The sequence below is a fragment of the Phragmites australis genome, chromosome 6 (assembly GCF_958298935.1).
Source record: "Phragmites australis chromosome 6, lpPhrAust1.1, whole genome shotgun sequence".
Taxonomy (NCBI): Eukaryota; Viridiplantae; Streptophyta; class Magnoliopsida; order Poales; family Poaceae; genus Phragmites; species Phragmites australis.
The window spans coordinates 34,187,218-34,207,366 of NC_084926.1; the positions used below are offsets into that span (position 1 = coordinate 34,187,218).

The following is a 20,149-nucleotide window of genomic DNA, read 5'->3' on the forward strand; positions in this document are numbered from 1 at the left end:
ATTGAGTTTAGGCATCCATGATTTGCATGAAGTAGCATCAGCATGATCAGGAATAGTGTGTAAAGTGGGATGAGGCTGGGTGGATATCACCTGCGGTGTAGGTGGTGGAAACGACACTTGAGGCGATGGTTGTGGAGGAGGAAGGAGAGGAGGACCCTCTGGGCGTGCGCCGACGACGCCTGCTTCCGTATGTGGAGGAACGATGAGTGGTTGTGGTGCCGCTCCCTTTAGTGCACGCGTGATGTTGACATGCTCCTGCTGGACTTGCCCGATGGTGAGCATGGACAAATCCACCTTGGTTTGTAGTTGATCCAACTGCGTCGCCTGTGTCCCGATCTTCGAGTCCATATCAGCGAGTTGCTGCTGGATGAGGTCGAGAGTCTTTAATTTCTCCATGACACGATCCTTGAATGACTCCATTGCAGCCATAATCGGATGCACCGTCGGGTTGGAACGAGCTAGAGCCGTGGTGGAAACTCCTCCGAACTGACCGAACCAATCGGGATTTATAGCGAGCAGCTCAAAAGTGTCACAAACCGTCCAAGACTTACCGATCAAGGTCAAGAGATTAGAGAGAATTCAGGACGTGGATCACCGAATCCGATACCATATGTAACGCCTCACCGTCGTCGGGAGGTTCACTACAAGACCGAAGGTTCAGAAGGGAGCTCGGAAGAGAAGGGTGGCGAGAAGAAGCACATAAGTAGGAAGAAGAAGCACGGAAGCATGAGGTAGGAGACGGGTTTCTATTCGATTCGATACAAAAGTTTGATATCTAATAAGTTTACAATCATTGACTTCAAACCAAATTTGGTAAACCAAGCCATTCATCACCATGTCGAGAGCAAATATAATAGATTTTGTTGTGCACACTTGCACTTACTAAAATAATAATTTTGATTCGGTAAATGTTGGAACGAATGCAAAACTTTTTAGAACATAATAGATATATTCAAATATCCTACTTATTTAAAATTATTTTTGTAACACCCTGTGTTTGTAAGTTTGCCTAATTCCACTAAATTTTTGAAGTTTTTGAACTTACAATAAATTTAAAATAAATTCTTGTAAATATGGGAAAATCATCCCAAAACTAGTACAAATTCAAATTCTCAGATTTGAAAACATGCACAAAGTTCACCACAATGCATTTTGGTTTTTTCTAGAATTTATTTGGGAGTTTACTATGTCTTTTCTTTGATATCCCCAAATCTATACATTCAAATTTGAACTATGTATTTTTCTTTGAAATCCCCAAATCTATTCTAAAACCCTAAACCCCATGGGCCTATTCCTCTTTCTTCTCCCCTTTCCAGCCCGACCCGGCCACTTTTCCCTCTCTCCTCTTTTCTGTTTTTCTTAAATGGGACAGCCCCCTTACTTTTTCTCCCCTCGGCCCAACTCATCTCCCCAGCCCGCTCCACCTCCAGCCGCTGATGTGCGGGCCCCACCTGCACATCGTCTTGTTCCTTCGAACGATCGTGCATGCCCACACTGCCCGATCTCCTCTCTCTTGATCTCCCTCTCTTGTCTTGTCACAGTAGCAAACAATGTCATCCACGTCCGGGGTTTCGATCATCCCGTCCCATCGCCATGCAGAACGCCACGCCACCCTTTTTGACCCAGAGATCACGATGCCGCCACCAACCGAGCTGCTGCCACCAACATCATCCATAGCTCCCTACCGATCTCATTCCGTCCCATCTCCACAATGTCCTAGCCATGCCCCAGTGCCATGACGTGATCATATCATGTGTGGCTACACCGCCATGGGAGCTGAAATAATTCTCAAGCTCCTCGGCCGCGCACTGCCTCTTCACACCTATTAATTGGCCCTCCGACCTCCTCCTCAGCACCACACCACCGTCGCCACCACCTCTCCCTCTCCACCTCCCCTCCTCGTCGCTAAAAACTCCACCGCCGCCACCTCCCTCTGTCTTCTCCCCAAATTTGGTTGCCGCCACCCTATGATCTCCCCCTCTGGTCACTCCTTCACCCCCGATGAGTGCACGGTAAGCACCACCATTCGTATTTTAGAGGAAGACGCATTCTAGGAGGAACCCAAGGGCCCTAATTACTAGGAAGGAGTGGAAGAAGACTTTGATGAAGGCAAGTCCTACGCCCCTTGATCATATTTTACCTATGTTTAATAAACATAACCAGTAGAGCCAAATTTGAAAATGCTATATAAATACATGAGTAATTTAATGTTTTACTAGTTATGACCTAGCTTAATTATATCATGACTTGTTATTGAATTACCTATTTTCCATTGAAACCCTAGAAGGTCCCCAACATCAACTATATTGATTGATTGCTCCAATTACTAGTATGCTTAGGGCATATTATGCTGCCATATAGAATCATATCAAACACTTATAACAATCATGCTTTTGTGAAAATGTGTGAAATGTTGTGTGTACTTAGTAGTTTGCGAGTGTTAGAGTGTGGTGTTCATAAAATCCTAAAGTTTAATTTGACGGGGTGAGTAAGGTACCACATGAGGGTGGGACTACCCTGGGAGCAAGTTTCATCTATGTGGTGTTCCTACTAGGAGATGCTTGCATCGGCCGTATAAGGACCGGTTCGTTGTGACATCCTACCTAGCAACAACCATACAACTACATATCCTGTATATGGCAAGACTTGACCCAACCCCACTAGCTTAGCTCAATACCCACTTAGAGCCTAGTGGTGCCAACATGATCTAGGAGAAGACCCTGGTGAGCTAAGTGTAGTCCCGTGATTTGGTTGGAGACTCTACATGAGCCATGTTTTACACTGACCCCTAGTTGCGTGACCCATGGTTGGTTATCATGGCGATGTTGGGAAGGTGTGGAGACTCGTTACGCCAGCTCCACCAGTTGCTAAGGTTAGAATTTGTGCATATCTTGTGGGTAAAATGTGCAACCTTTGCAACGTGTAAACCTATCTAGATAGCCGTGTCCACGGCCAGGGACATGGTATGGTTAGGTCACAATGATTAGCTTCATGGTGTGTGTACCTCCTTGATGTGTGAGTGTGTTGTGTGCCCATGTTTTGGAAATGCCGACTGTGTGCCATGAATTGGTGAGGACTGGATGTCTGTCAACTATAAAACTTAGGAACTGGTGGGATGGATGTATCTCTCCAAGGGACAACAACCCTAATATTGACTTAACCTTGTTTTTCCCAAATGCTATAAACCCTGGTTTACAAACTAAGCCCTGCATAAAAACTAGCTTTCCGTGAAATTTAAGCCATATGGCCTTATACTTGTTTTAGCCCTTAAGCATCTATCTACCCCTTGTAGTATATCTTGCTGAGTACCAAGTGTACTCATTCTTGCCCTTGATGAATCCAGATGAAGACCCAGAAAATAACTACGTCGGTGACGATAATAAAGAATAGAATATTAAGGCTACATCCACACCTAAGTTGCCTGTAGGCATTAGGATTATCTGTTATTTCCGATGTCGTTATGTTTTGGCCGCTAAAGGAGAGCCCTTAAACTTGGGAAATATGCTTCTACCAATATTCTCTAACTCTGGATCAATTTGAGAAGCCTCAGACCCAAACACACATAGTTTGAAGAAATTCCAAAAGTCATCATTGTTAAGACCCTCCAATGGAAAGGTATCCATTGTGCCCACTGTTTTTGCAACATCAGAACACCTGGTGGTCACCAATAGAGCATACTTCCCTGAACTACATTTGTGAGAGGTGCACAAAATCTCTGCCAACATTGTCCATTTTCCATCAAGGCATCATCCCACATGTCATCTAGGATGAACAAGAACCTTTTCTCGTCCACTTCTTTAACAAGAGCTAGCTGAAGAGAATCCAACTTATTTGTTGTCATCTCTTCCAGCTGATGTGAATAAAATTGTAAGACACAAATTAGCAAACTAATAGATTTGGCTCATTGATACAAATTAGCAAATTCGTTGATTATGCTAATGGTCCCAATGATGTCTGCAAATAAGTTCATGATGACAGAGTCCAGATATCTCCTCGGCCTAGCGTCGGTTGTAACACCCAGTTTTAAAGGAACAAAACTGGGCACAACACATGTATGTCAGGATCAAGTTTCATACATGTGCTTACATCATTAGTAATATCATCACAGTGCCTTTATTACAACATCGTATTTAACTTAATACAAAAGGTCCCGAGGGTCTAAAGAAAACACAGCGGGGAAAACTAAAGGGTCTTCAGTGCCAGCGGCTCCATCTTCCACAGGCGCCGACCGGGGGCAACACAGCCTAGAACAGTAGCTCTGGGTCGAAGTCGTTGTCGAAAACTCCAGCTTCATTGCCAGCATCTGAACAGCGGTAGGATGCAGGGTAGGGGACAACAAGTGTGAGTACAAAGTTTGTACTCCGCAAGCGTAAGGAAAAACATGATATGTGGCTTATGTCAAGGAATGGACTTTGACACTAGCTAACAGCACTAAGCAACTATGATCTGCCTATGACTCCAACATCAGGCATCCTATTTACTAAGTGAAAAGACACGACTATATCCAAAGATTCGACTCATCGGATTCCATCCGACTACCAAGACTCACCAGATAATTCCATTACCTGGTTACCCCAACTCACCATACCAAACCCTGACCCCAACTAATCCTGAGGAAGTCCAAGCTCGCTCTTATCCGTGAGCATGGCTGATCGACCAGATTGACACTCTGCAGAGTTTGCACTGCTTTCCCCACGAGCCGTGATTCCCTTGTTGCTCCAAACTTCTGGGGTGTGGAGTCGGGATCTCACTACAAGGCCTTTACAAAGCTCCCTCTAACCCGCAGGCACCCACTGAGGTTTCACCGCTAACAGACAATTACATTGCTGCAGAAGCCCCCTCTTGTGCCACTTATACCGACCTATGGTGCCCACTAAGCTAGAAGGTAACTAATTAGTTGGCCAGGCCGTACCCATATAGGCCTCGTGGTTGTGCGGACAAAACTTGGTTACATGCCCAAGAACCGGTTCTTAGGACCCCACACAGATACAAACACAAACATGCCATGGGCTCCACCTCAAACCATCCATTCTGTTGGGGAAAAACCTATACCATGTTGCTACAAAAAGAATTACCATCTCCCAACATTGTTGCATAGTTCATTAATCAATATTAAGATTTCCCAACCAAGACTGCGCTAGCATAAACTACCCATTTTCATAACATGATGAACAACGGTGACAAGGAAAATATTGATTCAAAACTAGTAAACCCTAACATAGGATTCATGTTTAGACAAGCATGCATTCTGAAGGTTAAAAACTACACCTGCAATTCTAAAATAGGATAAATATGCTCAAGGACACTTGCCTTTGACAGGGCGCTGCTCAACGTCTTCAAATACTTGATCTTGCGGATTCTCGAACTGATCACCTCCTAATCGACAGACCGGAAAAGACATACAACACGAAAACCTAAGAACAGTACACCAAACAGTATTGAAACTAGACAAAAACCCTACAAAAAGATTCTACACGTCACTACGAACATTTGGGCGCGAAAATCGCCCAAATCGGAGCTACGAGCAAAAAGTTATGTGATAAACATGATTAGGGTTACGTTTGTACAAGAAAAGGACTTATTTTAAATAAAAATAGAGAGGTTAGGGACCTTTTTGCAAAATAGAGGGACTTAATTGTAAATATGTAGAAGTTTAGGGAGTAGCTGCAAAAAGACATGGGCTCTTGGTTAATTTTAGGAAAGTACAGGGGTTTGTTTTGCAAATTTGCCATTATTCCTGAATTAAAACAAATAGGAATATTACTGGGTAAAGGTTTGCTGATGTGGCACTGCCACGTAGGCAAATTGGATGAGGTGGCTGGCTTATGTGGCGCTGAGGTGGCTGATTTGGTGACTTGGAATAAGTGGACACATGTCTCCACGTGATTGGCCCAACCGAAGAGGTATTCTAGCTTCTAATCGTGGCCCTCCAAATTGGATCGAACAGTGGATAATTAAGGGGGGGGGGGGCTCCTGCCGGCTTCAGAGGAGAGCGGCGGTGGTGGTGGCTCGGTAGCGGCGATGCTCTCGCCGGAGAAGCGGCAAACCTCGTCGCCAGGCAAGGGGATCGACAACGAGCGGCGGCGGAGAGAGAGGGGAGGGCGGCGAGCTTACCCCGAGCTCAAACGGCGACGGAGAGGGCTCGAGGCGACCGGGCAACGAAGCGGATGGCGGCGGCGGTCGGAGAGGCATTGGGGAGGGGGTTCGGGCGCCGAATCGAAGACGAGGAACGTCGGGGTAGACACCTCAGAAGCTCGCAGTTCGGAAGATGCCGTCGGTGAGTGCGGAGACAGCTCGAACGCGGAGATCCCGCGCGGTGGAGCTCCTCGCCGGAGCTCGGGAAGAAGACGACACCGAATCGAAGAAACCGAGCGAAAATCAAGGGGGAAACGGGGGAAAACTGTGTGGAAACTCACTATGAAGGTGATCGGCGGCTTATATGGGCGCGAGAGGGAGAGGGACGGCCAGAATTTGAAGAGAAGCGGCCGGCGGCCATGGCCTTCGAGTGCGTCGGTTTCTAGCTTTGATTGAGCATAAGAGGGAGGTAGAGAAGGGGGAAGCGGGCGGAATCACTCGATGGGGAGTTATGGCATTGAATTTGGCTGTTTTTGGGAGGGGAGAAGGCGCGGGGAGGCACAGGATTGCGCGGCGGCCGGAGGAGGGGAACGAACCGGCGGGAGGTTGAAGAGGCGGAGCCGGCTCGGGCAGGGCGGCTCGGGCGGAGCGGCTTGGGCGGAGCGGCTCGGCGCGGGGCCCGCACGGCAGAGAGGGAGAGGTGGAGGGGGCCGGCTCGGGAGCGCTGCAGGCCGGCTCGGCCAACGGGCTGGCGCGGGGGAAGAAAAAGGCGGCCCACGAGAAGGAGAAAAGGGGAGGGGAGATGGGCCGAGGGAGAGAGATTCGGCCCAAGGGTATTTTTCTTTTTAGAAATTTCTTTTCTAATTTGATTTTCAACAATTTTCATAAAGGGGTTTGAATGAGCGATTTCTAGCGAATTTTAGCAAATTTTTCCACACAATAAAAACCTTAATGCATCTCTAATGGCATGAATGCATCAAACATTATCCTAGGACAATTTAAATTTAGAAATTAATTTTCCTATTGAACAAAATTGCAACCACCTATTTAATTTCTAGCAAAATTTTAAATTATTGCAAAAATTGAAATTTGGGGTGTTACATCGGTCCACCCACCCTTGACCACGCCCACAAGCCGTAGACCGAACCCCATGCACCCGGTGCACTGGCTCTCTGGTCTGAGTCCACAGCACAGTACTGTCCCATTGACTGTTGACCATGGGCCCACATGTCAGCCACTGTAAACTTTTCCGTTTTCCAAAAATATTTATAAAAATCCGAAAATCATTTTCCAGTGAATATTCTTTCACTTTTCTTTTTCTGGAATTTAGGTTTTCAACAATCTTCTGAGCACTATTTCTCCTCCGTTTTAACTCTGATTCTGACGATTCTTCTACCAAAATTCATCTAAATTCAGGATCTACCCAACCATATCACTTTCATAATTTTTAGGGTTCATTTGAATCTGAGTTGAGTTTGCTTATTCAGCGCAATTTTCCATATTTCAAAGGAAGAAGTGTTGAGGAGGAACCAAGGGCCCGAATTACGAGAAAGGAGTGGAAGAAGAATTTCACGAAGGCAAGTCCTACAACCCTTATTATATTTTACCTATGCTTTATAAACACAATCAATAGAGTCAAATTTGAAAATGCTATATAAATGCATGAGTAATTTAAGTAATTTAAATGCTTTTAATTATAAACTAGCTTGATTATACCAAGCCTTGCTATTGAATTACCTATTTTCTATTGAAACCCTAGAAGATCCCTAACATCAACTATATTGATTGATTGCTCCGATTACTGGTATGCTTAGGGCATATTATGCTGCCATATAGAATCATATCAAACGCTTATAATAATCATGATTTTATGAAAATGTGTGAAATGTTTGTGTGTGCTTGTGTTAGAATGTGATGTTAATGAAACCCTAAAGTTTGATTTGACGGGGATGAGTAAGGTACCCCACGAGGGTGGGAGTACCATGGAAGCAAGGTTTGTCTGTGTGGTGTTCCTTCTAAGAGATGCTTGCCTCAGTCATATGAGAACCGGTTCGTTGTGACATCCAACTTTACAACAACAGTACAATCACATATCTTGTATGTGGAAGGACTTGACTCAACCCCACTAGCTTAGCTCGATACCCACTTTGAGGCTGGTGGTGGCAACGGGAGCAGAGAGAAGACACGGACGAGCTAAGTATAGTCCCATGATCTGGTTGGAGACTCTACCTGAGCCATGCTTTACATGAACCCCTAGTTGTGTGTCCCATAGGTGGTAATCATGGAGATATTGGGAAGGTGTGGAGTCTGGTTACGCTAGCTCCACCAGTTGCTAAGGTTAGAATTTGTGCATGTCTTGTGGGTAATGTGTGCAACGTTTGCAGAGTATAAATCTATCTGGGTAGCCGTGTCCATGGTCAGAGACACGGTATGGTTTAGTCATAATGATTAACTTCATAGTGTGCCTACCTTTTTGATGTGTGAGTGGATTGTGTGGCCATGTTTTGGAAATGTCGACTGTGTGCTATGAGTTGGTAAGTACTGGATGCCCGTCAACTATAAAATTTGAGAACTAGTGGGATTGATGTATCTCTCCGAGGACCAACAACCCTAATATTAACTTAACCTTGTTTGTCGCAAATGCTATAAACCCTGATTTACAAACTAAAAGCCTATTTATTTTAGATAGGGATTCTAAAAAGTAGCTTTTAAAAGCTAAAGCTAAAACAGACAAGCTGTTTTTACAATATGCTTTTCAAAATCTCACCTCATTTTCTACCATAATCTATAAGCTGCCTTTCACCTGCTTTTTTCAAATTGTAACCATAAGTAAAATAGAGATGTCCAAATAAACCTCATATAATTACCCACCATTATCATTACTATTCCCCCAAACCGTTATTTTTCTTTCTCTGTATTCTATTCCATCTACTCCCCGCCACCTTGTCCCAGTGCGGCCCCCTCCCCGCCGTCCTCCACCCGTCGGTCGCCCCCTTCGCCCCCCCCCCTTCTCCGGTCACGACGGAGGACGAGATGGAGCGTGTCTTTCGCAAGTTTGACATGAATGGGGACGGGCCGATCTCCCGATCCGGTGTGGACGGCGACGGCTACATCAGCCTCCCCGAGTTCGCCGCGCTCATGGACTTCGGCGGCCGCGCTTGGCCCGGAGTTCCAGCGTGCGTGCATCACGAAGGCCATCTCCAAACGTAGCCGTGGTCCCGTCGAACAATACCGCAGGCGCGCGTCCTCAGCTACCACGAGGCATTGCGTTGACAAGCTGCTCCGTGTGGCTCCTAAAGACCGGCGGGCGCTCGATGCGGCCCTTTCGTCCTTCCGCGATGGAGGAAGGTGGCTTCGCACCGGATAGTGCTGACCATGAGAAAGCTGTTCTTGCAATGTGTGACGCTGGGAATCTGGAAGAAGCACGGAAGTATTTTGCTAATGTGGAAAAGTCTGGGTATAAGTATAATTTTCATTGTTTAGAAATATGCCATCAAACTTCACTAAATTGGCCTGATGCCATTATTGTTTTGCATACGTCCGAATCTTGCCATGTTGTACGCCTCCGGGCTCCTTGGGCCCACCTGCAGGCGGGCGTACTTCGGTATGTCCCAAAATGCCTTGCCGTCGGGCCCTAAAACGGCCGCCTGGTCCACTCGAGCTACTCCCACACCACTCGCTCACTCAGTCATCGTCACCAGCGACGATGGCGACCAAAACGGCGACAGCGACAAACCGTGAGTAACCCTAGACTTTCCAGATCCCCCTGATTGGGACAGCCCTAAGGAAGGTTTGGAGTAGCCCGATGAAGGCGGTGTCGGGGTCAAGCGCAACCGGCAGCGATGTGGAGGAGCTCCCCCTTGTTGATTGCCCAGATTGTGGGAAACATGTGATTAAGCTACGAAGCAAGCAAGCGGCGACATATGGCAGAGTTTTCTACAAGTGTGAGGAGAATGTGAAGGTGAGCTGGATCAAATCGATGTTAGGTTTTCGGTGTTCTTGGCCATGGCTTTGTTTGATTTTGTTGATTTCGTTGACATTGGTAGGATGATCCATTGACTTGTGGATTCTACAAATGGGAGAACGAGTACAGGTCGTGGCTACAGCGTAAACGTTTGCTGGAAGATGTTGCCGTGCCCTGCTCTTCTAACGACAAGTTCCACAGTGGTCGCAATGGAGAAGTGAAGTGAAGTATGAGATTGCCCATCTGACAAATGAAATCAGGGAGTTGAAGCAGCAAATTGTGTCGTTGAGGACAATGTTGTGCATAGGGAAGAAAGGAGTTGTTGTTGACAGTGTGTATGTTGCTTTAGTTGGTTGTTTGCTAGGTATTGTGGTTGCAGTTCTGTGCAAGTAGTGAAGGACTGTGTAATTACTTTGTTAAGTGAATGAAATGTTGTTTGCTAGGCATTATGATTGCTCCAAGTACAATATTGCTACATTGGGTTAAGTATAATCTAACACATCATTCTGTATGAAATGGGAGAGAACAGAACAAGCTTAACACATCATGTCCAGAACACTAAATTGCTAGTCACAGCAGCACAGTATGAGGTCCATAACAATGTTAACATAAGCATCAGGTCCAGAACTAGCATAACAACAACTACATATTACATGCATCATATCCAGAACTAGCTTAACACATCATGTCCAGAAGTAGCTTAACACCTCATGTCCAAAACTAGCAACTACATATTACATGTCCAGAACTATATGCATCAGGTCTTCAAGCACTCCGAGAGCTTTTTGACAACACTGGCAGTTGGTGCACTTGGTTTAGCCTTCTTCTTTTTTGGTGTTTTCCTCTTCTTGGGTGTCCTCTTCTTCTTGGGTGTCCTCTTCTGCTTCTTGGGCATCTGGTTCTCACCCTCCCCAGTGGAAGCCTTTTTTTTCCTGCTTACAGAATCACATTATCAGGCATACTTCACAAATATGAAATAAAAAATAAAAACAGTACAGTTTGGGGTTACCTCTTCCTTGGTGTTGATTGACTTGGGCCTACATGCTCCTCATTGCTCTCCACACCAGATGCCTCAGCTAGCTTGCATGTCTTCTCAAAGTGTCCAAAGTCTCCACATCTCCTACACTTAACAGTTCTTCTTCCTGGTTCAAGAACACCTCTTATTCTCTGAACTCTAGGCCTCCCTGCACCTCTCTTCTGCTTTGGTGGAAACACTTTGTAACCAAGGTCCACAATAGGCCACTGGGACCTATCTGTCACTGGGGGTATCATGGCAGCATATGTTGCTTTGAACCTCTGCACAGAGTAGTAATCATGGACATAATCTTCTATTTTACCTCTATTGGCACAGATCCAAGCCAAGGCATGGTTGCAAGGTTTGCCTGTGATTTGCCACTGCCTGCATGAGCATCTGTGGTTTTGCAGGTCCACTGTATGCCTCCTGGTGATATTGTCAGCATGAACAAGTGTGACTTCTGCAAAGTCATCATCACCTCTAGCAATCTTGACAACTCTTAGGCTATTGCTTGCTTTATTCAAGTCCTTGATCACATTTGGCAAGATCCCATCCTCCATCAGTCTTCCTATATTCCTCCTGAGGGCCATCTTCTCCATTATCAACTCCCTCAGTCCATCTACTAGCTTATGAAGAAGCAGAGCCTTCATTGGCTTGATCTGCTTATTGAAACTCTCAGAAACATTATTTGTCAAGTAGTCACATTTGCTTTCTTCTGAGAACCCACATCTGTACCATATTCTTCCATGATGTTTCTCAAGCCAGCCTATAGCATCTGGGCTTGTCTCAGCTATTTGCTGCATGTGCCACCTGAATCCATCTTCAGTGTAAGACCTTGCAGCTGGATATAAGTGTTGAGTAAAAATAGGTCCTCGATATTTCTTCATGAAATTGCCATAGAGGTGCCTCATGCACTCTCTATGCTCAGCTTCAGGGAAGGCAGCATCAACAGCACTTTCCAATCCTTTACAAGCATCAGTTGAAATGACTAAACCTGGACGATTGCCTATAGCTCTATGCAATAGTTGCATGAACCAAGTCCAGTTGTCTTCTGTTTCAGAATCAAATATAGCAAAAGCTATATAGAATAACCAGTTGTGACCATCTATAGAGGTGGGAGAGTCCAATTGTCCAGTGTATTTACCAGTGAGCATAGTTGAATCTACTCCTATGTAAGGTCTACACCCTTCTAAAAATCCATGAACACAGGGTTGCAAAGCAACAAAAATTCTCTTGAAGCACATTTTTTTACTTACTTTCTGCACTTCAATTTCAATAAGAGAACCTGGGGAGACCCTCTCCATCTCTGCTGCCCAGTTAAATAATAATTGGAAGCTCTCCTCATAAGTACCATGAATATTTTCAAGTGCCAGCTTCATTCCAGGCCAAACTTTTGAATACTTCAACTTGATCTCATACTGTTCTTCAAGCTTCTCTTTTGCATCCTTTGCACCCTTCTGTGGGTTCTTCTTTAACCAGTCCCCCAGCCTATCTGCAACCCACCCTTGAGTAGCCATCCTCCCTTCCTTCAGCTTAGTTGTGGGACAATTGTGCTCAAATGGAAGAACCTTTATCTGCCATTGGAAAAAATAGATGTGACAAACACATTTATAGATGAACATTGACATGAAAATGAACACTAACATGTAAATAAACATTGACCCACCTGTATTGTTATGTTATCTTGCAGCCTTGAAGCATGTATACGCCAAGGGCAGCCCTTATGTGAACAACTGGCAATAAACCTAGTTTTATCTGTCTTCAAACCACTAAACTCAAAACCTCTCTTAATAGCATAATGCCTAATTCCTTTTCTGAAGCTAATGATGTCAGGAAACAATGCATTCAATCTAATAATTGGGTTGTCAAGATCATGCAGCACATGGAGTTCCTGAGGGTCAGCATCATTTATTTCTACCTCAAGAGGCTCTTGTTGTGCAGTGTCAGCACCAGCAGCAGGTACATTAGGCTGCCCTGGTTGTGCAGTGTCAGCACCAGCAACAGGTAGATTAGGCTGCCCTGGTTGTGCAGTGTCAGCACCAGCAGCAGGTAGATTAGGCTACCCTGGTTGTGTAGTGTCAGCACCAGCAGTAGGTGCTGATGGATGACCATACATACCTTCATCATCTACACCAACATACTCCTCACCACTATCAAAGACATCAGGCTCAGCTTCATCTGCTTCTTCACCAGCAGATTCTTCACAACCTGCTACTTTAGATTCAAATGCTGTCTGGCCTTCTTGAGCAGGAGGTGGAAAACATTCACTGGGAATGGTACTTGGTTCTGGTGGCACAACACACAAAGGTTCTAGGACTAAAGCATCGTACTGATCACATGTGTCTTTGTCAAACACTGCTACCAGGAGCTTTAAGTGTTTCTCTCGTTTGTACATGTCAAGCACGTCTAATATTTAACTCTCATCAACTAATTGAATATCCTCACCCATCCTCTTGTCAAAGACCCACACCACTGGCTTTTGGTTCGTACCCCATTTGACCTCGACACTTAAGCTTCTCATAAGGAAATCCAATGAAAAGCTGTCTGAATCCACTACCCAATCCCGAGTTAAACCTTTTGTATACGATTTCCTACCATTTGAGTCAACCATGACAAAACCTTCAATCTTAACCTCTATTGTATCAAATCCTAGCGAGAAAAGAGAGGAAACCTAATCAAATCGTGAGCTATTTCCTCCCGAGAACTGAATTAAACCACGAATCCGAGCTATTTCGTACCGAGAACCGATGCATTGTGCAGGAATTAGGGGGATCTGGGAAGTCTAGGGTTACTCATGGTTTCTGCGATCCGGGCGCAGTGGGAAGTGCGTCGTCCATCCTAGGTGTGGGCGCAGTCGTCCTCAGTCGAGCTATGCCCCATTGCTGGTGACAATGTTGCCTATCCCAGTCGCCTCCGCCGTCTCCGTGTTGGTCGCCGTCGTCGCTGGTGACGATGAGTGAGGGAGTGGTGCGGGAGCAGCTCGAGTGGACCAGGCCCGGCGACAGGGCATTTTGGGACATACCGAAGTACGCCCGCCTGCAGGTGGACCCAAGGAACCCGGAGGCGTACAACATGGCAAGATGCGGACGTATGCAAAACAATAATGGCATCAGGCCGATTTAGTGAAGTTTGATGGCATATTTCTAAACCATGAAAATTATAATGGCACCAATCTAATTAACCCTTATTCAGAAGTATTCTCTTAATGAAAATGTTGATAAGGCAGTGTCTTGCTTCCATGAAATGTTTGAAAGAAGCGACAACGAAGATATGGGTTCTACTCTTGAGGTGCTGGTTTCTGGATTATACAAGAAGAAAGGAGCAAAGGAAGCATTCAAAGTTCTGAAGAACCTGGTTTCAGAGAAGGCTATGGTTCCTTGGTAAACTACTTACAAGTATTTGACCCACAAGTTAATTCGCCAAGGGTATCTGAAAGAAGCATTTGAAGTTCTAAGTTTAATGAAAAGTAACGGCTTTCCACCTTTTATTGATTCATGTATCGCACAAATTTCGAAGTCCGGGACGGTGGATGATGCCCTGGGTCTCCTGAATGCAACGTCTTCAAAGGCGTTCCCACCAAGAACAGTTTATATGCGCTTGTTTCAAGCTTTGTTCAAAGAAGGGAGGCATGAAATAGCACAGCAGCTACTTTCCCAGTCTCCTGCTACTGTCCAAAACCATGCTGATGTTCGTGATATTTTCGATAGTCTGAAGCTTGAAGAACCTGTTGCAGCAGCTTTGGCAGATGGCTGATACATGGTTGAATTTAACTTTTGATGCCCATAGTTTGAATGGTAACTTGAATTTGCCTTTTGACTTTGTTATAGGGCCCTGAGACAGGATCCGAATTTTGGATATCAGAAACTTCTTGCTGGACTACTTGCACTACTCCGTGCATTTTTCCTACGGATTGGCAGGCACATGGCTATTGAGAAATAAAAAGACATGCAACTTTTCTGCTTCATTTCACAATTACCTACAATTTTTGTCCCTCCTCGTTTAATTGGAGAATTCGGGTTTATGCTCAATAAAATATTAAATAGATATAAATATGCACTCAGAAAAACTAGGGGTATTACGAACATTACGCAATCAAAGCAAACATCCAACCCATCTCAGAATCTAGGATGCTAGATAACCCTCAGCTTTTTACAATTTAATTTTTTAATATCTACAATCTACATGTTGCTTTTCAGAATCCCTAACTAAAACAAACAAGGTATAAGCCCTCTACAAGCTACTTTTCAGAATCCCTAACTAAAACAAATAGATCATAAGCCCTGTATAAGAAACTAACTTTTCGCGAAAACTAAACTCTATGGCTTTATCCTTGGTTCACCCCTTAATCATCTTTCTACGCCTGGTAGTAGGACTTGTTGAGTACTATATGTACTCACTCTTACCCTTGACGAATCCAGATGAAGACCTGGAGAATAACTATATTGGTGACGATAATAAAGAATAGAAGATTAAGGTTATCTCCGCGCCTAAGTTGTCTATAGGCATTGGGCTTACCCATTGTTTCTGCTGTCATTATGTTTTTATTATTGAACTATTTTATTCTGGCTATTAGACCTTTATTGTAATGAACTCTGTGAAGTGTGACCTATGTGAGACTCTATTTAAAGTATTATAATGTAATGGTTGTATGATTGTGGTGCAAATCTGATGAAATATACATATAAGCTACTGATCTAGGGACTGATATGAGATACACGGTGGAATCCAAAATGGGGCTTGGCAATTTTCTTTATAGCCTTTGGCCCTTTACTGATGTAATGCATCCATATTTTCTAGTAAGCTTGAAATGGATGTTAGTTCTATCTTTTAAATAACTTAACAAAACATACATTATTTGGATCCGAATTAATTTCAACTTCAATATCACTGCAACACTATTTATGTTCTCTTTTAAAAACAAAAAAACAAAGCATGGTCATCTAAACAACGAGTGTGTTGTGTTTCAATGCAACCTCTTTTTATTTATGTGCTAACTTTCATTTTATTTTGCTATAATATTTGGTTATCTAACTTATATTCCATATTTTAATAACATATATCCTTTATTTTATTTTTCAAATTATCCGTTAGGTTATTATTTTGTACATGTCACTTTTGTATATTGACTTCAGCTAGCCTCAGTCAACCTCAGATAGGAAGTACCTGGCAATGCTAACACAACATTGAAGCTGTTTCATAGGTTTAGAACCGACGGGACAACTGACACGAAGCGAGGGGCCCGAAGGCCAAATCTTTGACCTCTTAGAGCAAGAGTCACCAAAGGCATCAGTGAGGCCCAAAGAGCTGCATGGAGTGAAGCAAAGGGCCCGAAGGCCAATGTCTTGGCTGTGAGGATGAAGGTCACCGAACGCATCGGCAAGGGATGAAGGGCTGGAAGAGATGAGGCCAAAAGAAGGTCCAGAGGAAGATGTCCAGGTTCCGAAGGACCAATTGACATGTGTAGTGTCTTGTGAGGATGTAGTTTGTAAGGATGTAATGATTGTAGTGTCTCGGGAATATTCTTAGAATGTTCCTATGAACAAGGTCATTAATGTAATGTGAACCTATGTAGTTGGGGCATAGCTATAAATACCCCACCCCATTGATGTGATGGGATGAGTAGTTAGTATCCCAAACAATACATGTTCATTGTGTTGCAATTTAGATTCTAACATTTGACGCTGTCCGTAGGGACCGAACCCATGACCTCGTGGTCGTAAGAGAGGAGGAAGGAAATGAGTCACCAAACATTCCTTCGAAGACTAGGAAAGGAAAAGCGAAGGAGATGGAGGTGGAGGAGTTCGAAAGTGGTCCAACCGGCCCCGAGTAGCTAGTCGAGCCGAGGAGGCCGAAAGGACCAGTGCATCAGCCGAGGTCCATGAAGCTGAAATCCAAGAAAATCGTGAAGCTGGAATCGAGGAAACTCTCGAAGCCAAAGCCCGAGAAGTCCGTGAAATCGAGGTCCATGATAGCAACAAAATTCCAATACAAGCCTCAAGCGGAGGAAGCGGCGAAACAGGTATGAGAACTCCTGGAAGAACTCAGATCCCTTTGCCAGCTGGTGGCCTATGAGTAGGGACCTTGGGAGCATACAGCCATCCTGCTATCTTGATGTGAAACAATGGCTGAAAGCTGCACAAGTTATCCGTTCTTTGCTTCAGCCTAAAAAGTAATGACAACTTACATCTCAAAGAACCATAAATCAGTTGAAACATTTGAGTTATTCACTCTTCAGCTAATAAACAATTTCCCTCCATTTTCGCAGCTATGTAATTGTTGTGGCTAAATAAATGGTCATCATTGCCTCTCTTTCACTGCCAGTTCAGAAATAACCGATAGTGATAAAGTATCATTACCGGTTCTTAAAAAACTGACAGTAATAACCTATCAAGCAAAAATCGACAATGATAATCAAGTATCACTGCTGGTTCATATAATGAACCGACCAACAGTGATACTTGATTATCACTGCCGGTTCTATCTATGAACTGGCAGTGATAATAGAGGCATTATCACTGTTAGTTCGTTATATTAACCGGCAGTGATAATAAAATGCATCCCATCTTTAGAAGTTCATAACTTTTTTTTATACGGAGTTAGATGGAGACAAACTTTATATGAAAATTGTAGCTGTCGATGAGATCTATAACTTTTTAGTTGATAACTTTTTATTTGAAGCCATGTAGATGCCCAAATAATCGTCTCAAAATTTGTACAGGAAAAGTTAAAAGAATAAATTATCTCATAGCCATCGACTAAAACTGTGAGGTGAGATGGTAAGAAAGCTTCACGCGAGGGGTGAGGTCACGGTTCCATAGTAAAAAAACTCCTATTTTAACCTCAGAAACTAACTCTACAAAACTGTCGAAGGAAAAATCACGCACTGGACCACAAAGTAAATTGTCGGATCTGGTGTAACACGAGTAGAAATGATTGAAAAAACCACACATGGGGCCACAAAGTTAAAAATTGCAACTTGAAATATTTTTATCGCAAGTTTGGTAACTCAGATTGATGAAACGTCTGTGCAACACTGACTTTCAGATGTAACACTATATCTCCAAAAAATTCAGGTAAATTGGAGAAGGTCAATTTTTGACAAAAATTTCAGAGGTCCTGTCGACGGCCTTCTGAACCTTTTTGTTTTTCTAGATGCACCTCCTCATTAGCTTTGAAAGTAGAGGTCGAACATCGAAATCGGACTCCGTATGCAAAAGTTATTGTAGTTGTACCAAACAGTGCATGGAGTGGTCTTCGGAAATTTATAACTTTTCCATAAGGAGTCTAGTGGAGACAAACTTTATATGAAAATTGTAGCTCTCAAAGAGATGTACAACTTTGTAGTTGACAATGTTTTCATTTGAAACCATCTATATGACCAAATAATCATCCAAATATTTATGGAGGACAGGTCAAAAGAATAAATTACCTCATAGCCATTAGCTAATACTATGAGGTCAGATGGTAAGGAAACTTCACGCGAGGGGTGAGCGCGTGAGTTCGACTCCCACAAACTGCTCGAGCACGTAATCTGCTATATTCGCGGGTTCGACTTCCATAGAAGCCACATGTGGTTCGTTACAACTTACAAAAGCCACTGGGTTCGTTCATTGATTGCAAAAAAAAAAGTCCCAAAAACATTGGATTTGGGTCCGAATATACAGTGATAACTCTATTACTACCGGTTTCAAAACTGGATCACTGCAGCCTAATCACTGTCGGTTCCGGATGCTATTTTTAAATCGGTGGTGATACTTTTTTTAGTAGTGAGCATGATCTTAGCATTCTTGACTACTTATCAGACTGCATATGCTGTATGTATGGGAGTCCAGGAGCATATGGTGTTGTTACTTTGCCTTCTTCAGTCGGGGAAGGAATCAATATTTTCCTAAATGACTTTATCCCAATAGAAAATATGCGTTTCCGTGAGGAGAAACTTACATTTAGAGTAAGTACTATTATTGAGGTCAAACACTTCTGAGCACTGATTTACTTGCTGGATGTTCTAATTGTGATACGATGTTGTTTGGCTGCTCATGTTACTGAGTCTACTGAGGAGATCATAGAGGGTGAGACTTACAAATGCTACAAGTATCCTACCATGATGAAAACAAGATGTGGCTTCAAGCTTTCCGTCATCGGAGGAAGCTTGAATGATTCCCAAATAAGTGTTTTGCTAGCTGAGAACGGTACTGCGAAGACAACATTTATCCGTATGCTGGTATATCTCCTTGTTCTTCGACTATGTTTCTTGCTGTGACTGAAAATATACTTTTGAGTAGTACACTCATTGTTGGTCTTCTTCTCATTATATCAGGCAGGACAAGTGAAGCCAGATAAAGTGGGAGATAAAGAAGTTGATATGCCTTCATATACTGTCTCGTACAAGCCTCAGGAATTGATATCTAAAATTACCTTTACCGTGAGGGAGCTTCTACACAAGAAAATACCTGGATCTTGCAGTCACGCCCTGTTCAGATCCAATGTCATGAAACCACTAAACATTGAAGAACTGATGGACGGGCAGGTTGCAAATCTTTCTGGTGGGGAGCTACAAAGAGTCGCACTTTGTCTTTGTCTCGGAAAGGTAAAATTACACTAGATTAACACCTATGGTTCTTTCCCTCAGATCATATAGCTGGTAGAAAAGCTCTTAGGGTCGCCACCTTGAAGCACTGCTTTTTTAATAGAAAACCTTGTAAACATACTCATGTGCAAAATTGTCCAGAAAAAATAATGTTTATGGGACCATGAATTCCAATATTCCATCCATCCTACTAAGGTTCGGGTTGTAGTTTGCACCCGCGGGCGCACCACGGGCCCTGAAATCTGAGGCCCAACACTGAGATGGCCCATTACCATGCAGTAGTTCACCACTGGCCGTGTGAGCCTCCGCTCTGTTCACCATTACCACATGTGCTGTCTCAGCGTCTCCACTCACCAACCCGATTACACAATGCTAGGCACTCACGAACCCTAGGGCTAGGAGGCGGCGGCTCCTGTGCGGCGCGCCGGTGTGGCTGTATGGCAGCACAACCCCCTCCCAGCATACCTACTCGATTGCTCCCCCTAGGCAGCAGCAGCAGCGGCGACAG

The 20,149-nt window shown here is 44.0% G+C and overlaps 1 protein-coding gene across 1 annotated transcript; it reads left to right on the plus strand.

The window, feature by feature from the left end:
- Positions 1–16,932: 16,932 nt before the first annotated feature.
- On the plus strand, positions 16,933–19,742 carry LOC133923149 (ABC transporter E family member 2-like). The gene is made up of 5 exons (XM_062368588.1): positions 16,933–17,073; positions 17,150–17,223; positions 18,822–19,020; positions 19,102–19,275; positions 19,372–19,742. The coding sequence occupies exons 1-5, from the start codon at positions 16,933–16,935 to the stop codon at positions 19,654–19,656; spliced, it is 873 nt and encodes a 290-aa protein (XP_062224572.1). The 3' UTR covers positions 19,657–19,742.
- Positions 19,743–20,149: the final 407 nt, after the last annotated feature.